Consider the following 12173-nt stretch of genomic DNA (forward strand, 5'->3'; position numbering starts at 1 on the left):
TCATGTTGTGTTTGAGAGGATGGTTGGATGGTTGGATGGATGGATGATGGACGGATGGTTGTTTGTATGGTTAGATGGGTGGATGGATGGATGAGTGGATGGATGGGTAGATGGATGGGTGCATGGGGCAGGTGTGCTGAGGCCGGTGCATGGGGCGGGTGTGCCGAGGCTAGAGGTGCAAGACTGCAGGGAGAGCTCTGCCCTCTCCTGCCCGGGGCTGGCACGTGCTCAGTGCCGGCATGTCTGGGGAGCCCATGTCTGGGCGAAGAGGGGTCTCTGGGCTCAGTCCCCTGTGGTACCAGGGGCTCCGGAGGTATGGGCTGGGGGCCTTACTCACTGAGCCCCCTCCCCCAGACCCAGCTGGAGGAGCACTAGAGGAACAGAGGCAGGAGCACCGCACAGGCACGAGGGACAAGGAGGAGCCCAGCGCTCCCGTGGGCAGCATCCCAGGGCGTGACCCAGTGACCTGGGTCGGGTCAGGGTTAAGGAGCCGTGGGGGCAGCAGCCGTAACATGCCTGTGGCGCCATGAGGCAGGCGCCTGCCTGTCTGGAGGCCCTGAGCCCCTAGGAGTGAGCAGCTGGAACCCGGGGGCTTGGGGGCTGGCTTCCCTCAGAGCAGGGAGGGGGTGAGTGGGGACTGAGGGCTCTGACCACTGCAGGCTGGCCCTTCGGGGAGGCCTCAAACCCAGAGAGTGGCCGGGAGGGGTGGCCAAGAGGGGTAGCCGCATTGGAGCCCCCTCACTGGCCAGCCTGCAGCTCTAGGGGTGCTTGGTCTGGACCCCGACATGCCCTTCCCCGAGCTTGAGTCCTTCTCAGCCCGTTTGGGCCACACCTGCCAGCAGGTGACCTTGTCACTGATGCTGATTAGGGGGCCAGCGTGGCCTGTTGTGTCACCTGCCACGGGACCCTGATCCCCGGGGGTGGGAGTGAGTGAGGGACGCAAGAGAGGCAGGTGGGCAGGTGCGGGGTGGGGGGGGCATGGAGGCCTCTGGCCATGTGGGTGTGGATTCCCCCTACCCCAAGATCTCTGCCCCCACCTCACCCTGCCTGCCGGACACTGACTCCTTCTCCATGTGAGGGGTTTCAGCAGTGTGGACAGGGCGGGCAGGCACTCAGTGACCGGCCTGTGGGGCCTCAGTTTCCCTGGGGGGGGGGCTTCCTGACTGGAGGGAAGGTGTGACAAAGGTGTGTGGAGAGAGGTGGCCCTGCATGCCCCCACTCTGCTGCCCACCTCTCCCTTAACCAGACGGTCTGCCCCTCAGTCCGTGTTCCGCCCCTGCCCCAGCCTCACTGGGGGGACAGCACATTTTCTGAGTCCTGCTCTGGGCCCAGCTGATGCCTTACTTTCTGGAAAAGCTGTCTGCCACCTGTGAATGTGGCTTGCTTCCTGGCCCTACTGCCGGGCTGTCTGTGGGTGCTGGCCCCTCACGAGGGCCTGGTCCTCTGCCTGTGTGCCTGCTGGGGAGAGCGGTGGCTCGGGGCTCCGGCGTGGACGCTGTGGGCAGCCAGGACGGGAGAGCATCCGGCGTGCCTCCAGGACGTGAAGCCCAGGCCGGGAGGGGCACTAGAAGCCAGACGGACCATGTGTTGCCCAGGAAGAGACGCGTGCTTCGTGCAGTGATGTGTGCTTGTTTGAAGTTTGGAAGGGTGCCCAGGACCTTACTTGTGGGCAACACGCTCAGAACGCGTTTAAATACTGATCCTGCAAAACCGCCCTTGGTGGTTTCATATGTGCCGGGCTTCTGTCGCCTCCAACAAGGGGTTCCACAAACAGATCACAGGAGCTGATCCCAAATAGAGCAGATGGTCTGAGAGCGCAGAGGACACTGCCCTGGTCACTGGGACATGGCACAGGCCCCCCAGGAGGGCCACATAAGCCCCCTCCCCTCCGTGCCTGGTGAGAGGCTGGTTCAGCATCACAGAAGCATTTCCTTCCAGCCCTGCACCTGCTTTAGGCAAGGAGTACTCCAGCTACAGAGGGGCATTGGTTTAGGGGGACAGAGATGACCAGGGTCACACGAGGATGACCCAGTCACATGGAGAATGGTCAGGTTGCAGGGAGACAGATGACAGGGAGGTGAGCAGGTGTTACAGAGATGAGTGGGTCACATGGAGGTGAACGGGTCATATGGAGGTGGGCAGGTCACATGGAGGTGAATAGGGACACACAGAGGTAACAAGGTCACCGTGGGCACCGTGGTCATAGGACTTAGGCGGCTCCCTGGACCTGAGGGAGGGTGTGGTGTGTGGGAGGTGCTGTCCCCAGGGGTACGTTCCCGAGTGTGTTGAGACGGGAGCTCCAACAGGTGTATGTGAACCTGGGCCGCCAGGTGTGCTGGTGAGCTCACCCTGGTTTCGGGCAATGATGGTCATGTGCCAGGCCCTGGGGATTCGTGTTCCTGGCTTTCTCCTGTTCCTGTCACCTCCTCGAACAGCTCTGCTGTCTGTGACCCCGGCCCTGTGTATCCCTCCTGAGGAACATGTCACACTCTCCTGGGCTTGGACACAGGAGGTGCCATGTGCTCTCCGTGGGCCCCAGTCTGTCCCTGCGTGGCCTGTGTGGTCTCTGCTCTGCACCCCAGCCCCCTGCCCCAGCTCCGGCCCCATCCAGTGCTGCGGGCTCTCCATGCACGCGGCTCTTGGTCTGCCCTCCCGCTTGTCCCTGGCGGGGCTGTCTGACCAGAGACTGCTGCTAGCCTGCCTCTGTGTTTCTTTCATCCTGTACAGTTGTGTGCGGGTCACAGTGCTGGGTGGGGGGCATTTCTGGTTGGTGTAGGAGTAGCAGTGACCCTCAGAACCTGAGGGAAATGCCCACGTTGAATCAGACACAGAAACCCAACCTCTCTGCAGAGACTGAGGACAGCGGCTTTGTGTGATGCTCAGACACACCGCAGCCCCTGGGGAGGTGGGTGGGTGTCCTCTCTGTCTCTGTGAATGGCCTGGGGGCCCCGTGCCCTGTGCCCAAGAGAGGTGGGACAGATCAGCAGAAGAGGCTGAGTGGTGAAGTTCGGTCCGATCCTCCCCGGGTCTGCCACGACCTGTGGTGTGGCCATCGTGGGCTCCCTGATGGTCCATACTGGCCTTGAGTTAAGGCTGCTGAAAGCAGGACGTCCCTCAGGGCCTCCTTCCTGGTCCAGCAGGTGTGAGCCTCCGAGTGTGGGCCTTGGCCAGCACCCCAGACCGTTCCTTCTCGCCAGCCCCTTCCTTATTCCCGTCCCCGGAAGGCAGCGAGAGCTGATCACAGGACTCTGGATGCTCAGTCACCTCGGGTGATGCTTTGTGCTTATGGTGCTGTGGTCCTTTCTTCCTAGTGTTTTTGATCTGCTCTCCTCCGCTGTTTGGTCACGGAGTGGCTGCTCTCTCCTCGCACTCATATTTCCTCGGATGGTGACCTGGGGTAACTGTCACGCCCAGCACAGCTCCGCCCAGTGGCTTGGACGCCGTCTCCTCCCCGGGCCTCACGGGGTCGTCCCTCCCTGTGTGTCCGTGTCCTGGTCTCCTCTTCTTATGAGGACACCAGTCACACGGGCTTCCGGCCCTCCCTGGTGACCTCGTTTTCACGTAATTACCTCCTGGAACATCTCACGTCCAAACGCAGGCCCGCTCTGAGGTCCTGGGGGGCAGGGCTTCCACGTGAATTTGGGGGACGCGCCTGGCATACCGTTCTGCCCCATGACAAGCCCAGGAGGAGGGATATGCCCGCCTTGATGGCTCGTAGTCATGTGACGCCCACTTTGCGCCGTGGGTCAGGCCGACCCCGCAGCACCCTAGAGGGTGAGGTCGTCTTACGGGCTGCTGTCGGGGGCTTTGAGCCTCCGTCGAGCTAGCGCCCCACGCGCCTAGTGCTCTGTACTGTTCTCTCCTCCAGCTTGGTGCCAACGCCCTGCTCTTCCTCAGCGTGAACATGTATGGGGTGTTTGTGCGCATCCTGGCCGAGCGCTCCCAGCGGAAAGCCTTCCTGCAAGCCCGGAACTGCATCGAAGATCGGCTGAGGCTGGAGGATGAGAACGAGAAGCAGGTCAGTGCGGTGGGGCTTTTGTCTGCAGGGACATAGCGGGCAGGGGGCGGGGGACACGGAGAGGGGACCTGGAGCGGGACATGGGGCGGGGGGGCATGGGCGGGGGACCCGGAGCAGGACACGGGGCGGGGGACATGGGGTGGGGGACCCAGAGGGTGAGAGACCTGGGGCAGGGAGCCAGGGCAGGGAGGAGGCATGGAGATGGGAGCACGGGGCCAGGAGTGGGGCATGGAGTGGGGATCGTAGGGCAGGGTGAGGGAGCACAGAGTGGAGAGCATGGGGTGTGGGAGGAGGCACGGAGTGGGGAGATTGGGGTGAGAGGACTAGGCAGGGGGGACAGAGCTGGGCACATGAATGGGGCAGGGTGAGGGGGCACAGAGCGGGGAGTGCGGGCCTGGGGTGTGGGGCAGGGAGCATGGGACTGTAGGGTGGGAGTGGTTAGGGACTTCAGGCCCAGGTGGCCCTCGGCGAGTCAGAGGAGACAGGGCAGCTGCAGTGGGGGCTCCTAGACGTGGAGGTGCAGGTCTGCCACCCTATGTGGTCCCCAACCTCGATTTCCATCAGCGAGACAAGGTGTGCCCAGGTGACGCCACAGGGCTGGGGAGTCAGGGAGCGCTGTGGAGCCGAGTGTGGGTGTGTTGCCCTGGAGGGGGCTGAGATGCTAAAAGTGCAGATGGGGGTGTTGTGTTTGCTGGGGGCAGGTGTTGGGGTGGCATTCAGCTGCAGTCAGCTTCCCGGAGCAGGGCGGAGGGAGATGAGGCAGGGCCTGGCCGGTGGGTGCAGGGATGCTGGGCCCCGACCTGCCAGCCAGCATGACCCACGGAGAGGCAGAGCCTCCAGGGCCCTGAGAGCGCCGTGCCCGTGGCCCCGCGCTAGCGGTTCGGCTGTGAGCCTGGGGGGCACCCTGCCCAGCTCCTGCCACAGCCTAGGGGGCAGTGAGGCCACCCACTCCAGTCTAAGGGGTGAGCTGGAATGGTCCCCACCACCCGGAGCCACTGTCAGCCGCGTGTCTCCGGGCTGGTCCCTCTCGGCGGTGTCTCCTGATCTGCTGCTGTCCTGGGGCCCACAGGGTGGTCTGGGAGCCTCAGGCGAGGCCCTCACCAGGGAGACCCTGGATCGTCTCGCCAGAGTGTCGGGGGCTCAGCCTCATTGTCATGGGAGTGGCCGGTGACTTGCCTGGTACACGAGAGCCCACTGTCTTGCAGATGGAAGGCGTGGAGTCCTGGCTGCGCATTTAAAACCTGCACACGTGTGTTTACTTATAGATACGTAACGCTACCTAGTGTTTACAGTGAAGGTAGGGTGTGGTTTAGAAGTAGACGATGTACGTATGTCTAGACGTGTGTGTGCGTCTGTGGATGGACTTGTCTGTTAGAGATAAGTAGCTGTGCGTATGTGCACATGTGTGTGTGTCACCTGCGTGGACACATGCATTTGTCCGTGTGCACGTGGATGTGGATGTGTGGAGCATGGGGCAAGCGTATGTGTGTATATGTGTCTGTGTGTGTACACACGTGTGTGGGTTTGTATTCGTGTGGACTGTGTGTGCATGCCTAGGTTTCTGTACACGCATGTGCATGTGTGTATTGTGGGGACATGTGTACATGTGCATGCATCCGTGTGGGTGTGTGTATGTGTGTATATGTGTGCACATAAATGTGCACACACGTGTATGAGTGTGTGCGTGTGTGTACGTGTGCAAACACATGGATGTGTATGAGTGTGTGCACACGTGTATATTTGTGTATATTTGTGTCTGCACGTGTGCGTACACATGTATATGTGGATGTGAGTATAATTGTGTATGTGTATAACTGTACATGTGTGTATGCGTGTACACATGCAGATGTGAGTATAAGTGTGCATGTGTGTATGCACATGCATGTGTGTGTGCGTGTGTTTGTGTATGCACATGGGTGTGTGCATATGTGAGTGTGGAAGTGTGCATGTGTGTGCAGGGCTGTGAGTGTCTAAGTGTGTGTGTACACATGCACGCATGCACGCACGCACACGTGTGTATGATTGTGCGTCCTCGGGGGCTGTGCCCTGAGCATTTCTCCAGGCGGGCGTTGCCCCCACCCGCAGACGGTCTCTTGACCACTTCCAAGACGCTTGAGCACAGTGTTGTCGCCCCCATGGGGTCCCGGAGTGGCCCCTTCCAGGCTCTTGATGTCCTGGAAAAAGTGGCGTTTTGGGTCGTTCTGTGTGTTTCTAACCTTTGCTTTTCCTCCTGTTTTCTCTCTGTTCTCTTATATCTCCCTCTGCTTGCTCTGTGTTTGTCTATTTTCATTTCTTCCCGTCCATTTGCTGCCTTTCCCAGAGACCACCTGAGGGTCTCCTCATGCCGGTGCACCCCCGGAGGTCAGGGGGGCCATGTGCGTTGTGGTAGCGGTGGCCTCGGTGTGGGCTGCGTGTGCAGAAGACTCCCAGGCGCATGCTCCCCCGACGCCCACGGCCCCGGCCCCGGGAGTCAGCGGTCACACGCACTCCTGATGCCACGCGGCGGCTGTGTGGGCACTCACGAGGGTCCGAAGTGGCCGTGCCAGCAAGGGCGCGTGTTCTCATCCCATGGAGGAGGGAGCCCAATGGAGGCTCAGGGCTGACGTTCATTCGGCAGGGAATCTGCAGGATGGTGAATGTCACCCAGTCCCACCAGCCCAGCGAGTGCTCTGTACTCTCTGGGTCTGGTCTTTGTGAGTGTTCTTTCCCCACGTCATTGTCGTTCTGGTGTCTGTATGATTTTATTTTCTGCATCTTCCCGTGGAGGGTTCTGCCACTGCCTTCAGGCAGCCGCTGCTTCTGCGCTACGTGTGCATGTGCACGTGTGTGACTGTCCGTTCCCAGCACAGTGAGACACTGTTTGTTGCTGTTGTTGTTTTAAAATTTTTAATGTTTGTTTATTTTTGAGAGAGAGAGAGAGAGAGACAGAGATAGAGTGTGAGCAGGGGAGGGGCAGAGAGAGAGGGAGACACAGCATCCAAAGCAGGCTCCAGGCTCCAAGCTGTCAGTGCAGAGCCCGACGCGGGGCTTGAACTCACGGATCGTGAGATCATGACCTGAGCTGAAGTCAGATGCTCAACGGACTGAGCCCCCAGGCGCCCCTAATACTGTTTTAAAAATGTCGTTCCCCATGAGCGTCTTTGTTCACAGAGACTTGGTTCCCTCAGTTACATTGTTGGGAGGGCAGATACGACCACGTTTTTCTCCCTGGGTCTGGAGCTGTTGTGCAAATACTGTTGTGCTCTATTTTATCTTTGTAGGTTACACCCAATGGCACTTAGCAGTGGCTCTCTGGGCAGGCCCTGGCGACCTGCCAGAAATGCAGATTCCCAGGCCGGAGGTCCCTGGGTGGGAGGCCTCGGCCCCAGATTCTGGTGCGCGTCCCGGTGTTGAGTCTGGTCCTTCACACCCCACTGTCTGTTAGGACGTGGCCCCTCCTGACGGCTCACTGATGTGGATGCCACTTTCCTGCGTGTGCCGTTTGAATTTCTCTGTGGTGTGTGTCCCTGTGTGTGTGGACCAGCCGCTCACTGTGGAGAGGCTGACGTTCCTTCGGGAGGGGCCCCATGTCCCCAGGCGTGTTCCCCTTGCCTCACACTTCTTTGTGTAAAAATTCAGTCGTTCCTATTTTCAGACGCATTGGTCATTTCCCTTGGTGGTTTCGTCTGGTGCTTTCGGAACAGGAGGGTGAGAGAGGACAGGTTGTTTCCATGCATCCCTGGCTGTCCCAAGAGTGGGCGAGCCGGACTGTGACTGGCCATGCCTTTCCTGATGGAGCCCGTGGATCGGGTCTGTCACCCGGCAGTGGCTCCCTAGGTGGCCTTGTGACCTGTACTCAGGGTCATGGCCTTCTTCCGGCTGGCCCGGCTGGTTTTAGCTCACGAAGCCCTGTCTGTGGGACAGCAGAGGGGGAGTGCCTCTCAGCGGCTCTCACATATCTTCAGGCACTTGGGGCATCACCACTGCCTAGGGATCCCCACCTGGCAGGCCCAGGAGAGCCGAGAGGTGGCCCAAAGTCCCACGGTTACAGGTGAGAGATGCCCCCACCATGTGGCCTGGGCGTGGTTTGTCTGTGTTTTCATGTTGCAACTTAATTAGTCCAACTTAATAGCAGCTTCTAGGGTGTTCTCCAGACCCTGAGCCAGTAAGACGGTGCCCTGGGTGATGTGGGAGGACGGGATATTGGCAGATGCATCCTGGTTGTGGGAGGGGGTGCTGGGGACACACCCTGATTCTGGAAAGGGGGTCCCAGAGTTCTGGGCGGGGCCGCCGGGGCGTCCGGCTCTGGAACAGCCACTGGTGCAGCCTGCCTGCTGGCTTCTGCGGGAGGCAAGGTTGCTGGCGGGGGCAGGAATGGGGTCCTGGGTGGGGCGAATGGGGACGAGCAGAGGCAGAGAAACCCAGTGCGTGTGGTGGTCGAGGGGACTCGCTTATTTGTTGTGGCCTCAGCTGGGAGGACACGGGAGAAGAGGGAGGGAGCCGTGGAAGGTGTGTGACCAAGTGCGGGACTCTGACAGTGCCTGCAGGCAGGAGGCGTGGTTAGACGCACGTTTGGGGTGAAGGCAGAGGGGAGAACTGGGGGTGGGGGCGGGGCACAAGTGTGTACCCAGGAGTCCCCGGGCTGGAGGCTTCTTGACAGGAGAGGGCAGGGCCCAGAGCAGGCCTTTCACCTCCTGGGGCTGTGCCTGTAGGATGGGCCTGGCTTGTGTGAACACCTGGCCTGCGGGCTTGCAGGAGGGGAAGGGAGGGGAGGGGAGGGGAGAGTGAGGGCCCTGCTCTGAAATGCAAACACCCTGCCTTAGAACCCGTGTCTGTCCAGCAGCCGGGCTGTGTTGTTCTGGGCAGGACCTATTGGCTGCACTGCTTTGCTCCGGAGTCAGGGGCTGGCGGGCCCTGTCCGCTGTTTGCAGATCCGACACCATGTAGATCAGTTCCTCTTCGGTGCAGGTGGCGGGGTGTCCGGTGCCTGGAACCACCCCCCTGGAAGGGGGTGCTCATCCCTCCCCTCCCCTTGTGGCTTAGAACTGACAGCTTCTGTGTGTGGAGGTAAATCTAGAGGAAAGTACAACCACTGTGGCTGGAAACCCTGAGTTGTTAACCTGGCGTTCTGCTCCTGCCCCAGCGTCTTGAAGCTGGGACTGTTGGAACAGCTCTGTAGCCCTTCCTGGGGCAGCCCCTGGAGACACAGGGTGTGGGAGAGGGTGGGCAGCAGCCGTCTGCTGCATGGACGCTTACTCAACTTCTAGAAGGCTCTCTGCCGTACTTGGAAACAGCTATGTGTGTTGTCCGTGTCTCCGAGGAGGACTGCTTTGGGAAGGACTTGGGGGTGCGGAGACCCCCCCCCCCTTCCCACCAGATCAGCTCCTGCGCAGGGTCGTGGCCGAGTCCCAGGAGGCGGTGATCCACTGAGCTCACTGAGGGCAGTGGAGGCCAACATCCAGGACCCAGGACCTCCCCCGCCCCCCCCACCGAAACCAGCCACATTCCCCGTTTCCAGCCCCACGTGTCCCGAGCCACAGCTCAGCAGAAGGTTTGGGTGCACAGATCCCCAAGTTCAAAGACTGAAAGGATGCATTGGGTCTTTTAACAAGGGTCTTCTGCCTTCAGAAAAAAACGTCCAAAGTTGGGTCTTTGAACTAGGAAAGCCGAGGAACACGAAGAAGGGCCTCGGGGACAGTTAAGTGGCTGCAGATGAAGCCAGGTTAAAAATAGATGCGAGGGACATACTCAGGGTGAGTAGACGCCAGGATATCTGAAAACCTGGACGAAACGCACAAGTTCCCAGAAGGGCCTCTGCTATGGAAACTGATTCGAGAAGGAAAACAAGGATTTGGGAAGCCCATGGCCACTAAAATGTGTTGATGTGGCATCAGAAGTAAGACGTCAGGCTGCAAGCCCCATGTGAGAGCCGACCGGGCATGCGGAGAAGGCACCATTCCAGCCCCGATTGTCCCGGGTCAGCACGGGACAGTCCTCCTGAGTCTCAACACACAGGGCATACACACACGCGGGGGCGGCCCTGGTTCCCAGCACCGTGTTCACGGGTGTGGCTGCCTGGATGCCTTTTGTCTCCTGGAGCCCAGTGGGGAGTGGGTTTCGTCTGGACCCCTTGGCACATCAGTGTGCAGTGCGTGGGGTTGAGGCCGGCCAGGGACCAACACTGCCCTGTGTGTTGTCCCCATGACTGCCCGGATACCGGGGATGCAGAGCCTGGGCCACAGCGCTCCTCCCTGACCCCACACAGCGCTCCTCCCTGGACCCCCCATAGCAGAGCCCAGGCCATGGTGCTCCTCCCTGACCGCACCCCCACCCCCGCTGCCCCGCAGCAGAGCCTAGGCCACGGTGCTCCTCCCTGGGCCCCCCAGCAGAATCCAGTCGGGCCCCCCAGCAGAGCCCGGGCCACGGCACTCCTCCCTGGGACCCCCTAGCAGAGCTCGGGGCACAGCACTCCACCCCAGGTCCTCCAACACCCTTGGCTCAGGCCGGCGGCACCAGACCTTCTGACTTGGGCAATGCTGCAGGGGCAGCAAAGGACACCCCCATTCCCCCTGCCGGCAGCCAGCTCTGGAAAGCAGACCTGCTCAGCTTTCCTTCCTGCTTTGTGTGTGGGTACCTCGTTGTGGGTGGTCCCATGGGAACAGGGGGCCTCCCTCCTTTCGGCTGGATGCCTCTTTCCACCTGCAGGGAGGCAGGCGCATCCCGCTGAGTTCTCAAAGCCCCTCATGTGGCCTTTCCTCGGTGCACGTGCACAGAGAGCAATGCGGCTGTCTCTTCTTATCGGGACAGTTGTCCTGTGAGATTAGGACCCCACCCTTAGACCTCATTAAGCCTCCTCAAAGCCCCTTCCCCAAATACAGTCACGTGGGGGTTAGGACTTTGACACGCGGGTGTTGAGGGGACACCCTTCAGACCGTGGCATCTGCTGCGTCCGTGTGGAAGTCAGGTGCGTGATTTGACAGTGGGGAGAAGCAGGCTGGGCAGCCCTCCTGGGCTTCTCCCCTTTCTGCTCTGTGTCCTGTGAGGTGGGAGGCCCAGTGGGCACCAGGACCAGGTTCTGGGCCTCGTGAGTGGGTCGCTGACCATCCCGGGCTGCTCATCTGCCAGCTCAGGTGGCCCTGGTTACTGGCCTGATTAGGATACATTTATAATAAAAGGGGGTTCTCCGGGTGGGTCTGACCTCCTCACCCAAGTCCTTTGGAAGATGGGTGTTTCCTCTGGCTGGGGTGAGGGGACCTCCGAGGGGCTCTGGGCAGGGGGAGCCCTGGGGGGCCTTGAGATGGAGAGGCCGCGTCCAGGAACCAGTGGCCGCGGTGCCGAGAGCAGACCCGGCCCACAGCCAACGGGGAAACACGCTCCTCTGACCAGCAGACCAACCTGGTGGATTCGGGGACACCTGAGTGAGCTTGGGGGGCTCTGCCTCCGAACCCCGGATGGTGCTGTCTGCAGCTGCCTGCCCTGGGCATGGGGGACCACGCAGAGCGGGCCACTCCATGCTGACCACGGTCCCAAGGGAGAAGGTGCCTGGGTTTTAGTTGCTGCGTCTGTGGGAATCACTGGGGAGGGGCCGAGCTTCCTGCCCCACAGAAGTGTCCCCTCCCCCAGTGTCCTCTGAGGCCACTCGGGGGTCCGTGGGGGTCAGCATGGGCCTGGCCCCCCTCCCTCTGCAGCACATGCTTGATTTCTGCTGGTGCAGCCTCAGAGAGAGGCCCAGCTGGAGGCCCCGGTGCTCAGCCGCATCCAGCCAGGCCCTGCACATGTGTGGACAGGCCCTGGGCTGCTGAGCAGCGGAGGTGGGAGGTTCTTCTACTCTGTGTGTCCTGGGCCTGACAGGGTACGTCAGTCAGTCTCTGGCTGCCTGTCATGCACGACCCCTTCACTCCCCACGCAGCCCCTAGCGTATCGGCTTGGCTGGAAGCACACGCTGGACGCATCTGTCTGTGATCTCTTCCTTGTCACGGGGACATGGGGTCGCTACAACCCAGCTGGCATACGAGCATTTCCCACCAACAGGTCAGCTGACCTAGGGCATCCCACGTTGTGAATTGAACTTATGGGTTCATGAGTAAGTTCTAGAGCTGAGGCAGTTATGGATTTCCTGTGTGGGATGGTCATCCATGGCCCCGCACATCTGAATGTCTGGCCCACACCAGGCTCT

General features: G+C 60.7%; 1 protein-coding gene across 4 annotated transcripts in view; it reads left to right on the forward strand.

Annotated features, from left to right (window-relative positions):
- ADCY1 (adenylate cyclase 1) overlaps positions 1-12173 on the forward strand; it is a 107190-nt gene that overhangs the window by 11198 nt on the left and 83819 nt on the right. For 3 of the 4 annotated variants that reach the window (XM_042963068.1, XM_042963076.1, XM_042963084.1), the window contains exons 1-2: positions 2823-2905; positions 3869-4018. In XM_042963068.1, coding sequence (XP_042819002.1) covers positions 2876-2905; positions 3869-4018 — 180 coding nt within the window. In that variant the 5' untranslated portion in view covers positions 2823-2875. Of the gene's footprint in view, positions 1-2822; positions 2906-3868; positions 4019-12173 lie in introns of those variants that run through there. The other variant, XM_042963061.1, reaches the window with a different exon arrangement.

The sequence above is a fragment of the Panthera tigris genome, chromosome A2 (genome assembly GCF_018350195.1).
Source record: "Panthera tigris isolate Pti1 chromosome A2, P.tigris_Pti1_mat1.1, whole genome shotgun sequence".
Lineage (NCBI taxonomy): Eukaryota > Metazoa > Chordata > Mammalia > Carnivora > Felidae > Panthera > Panthera tigris.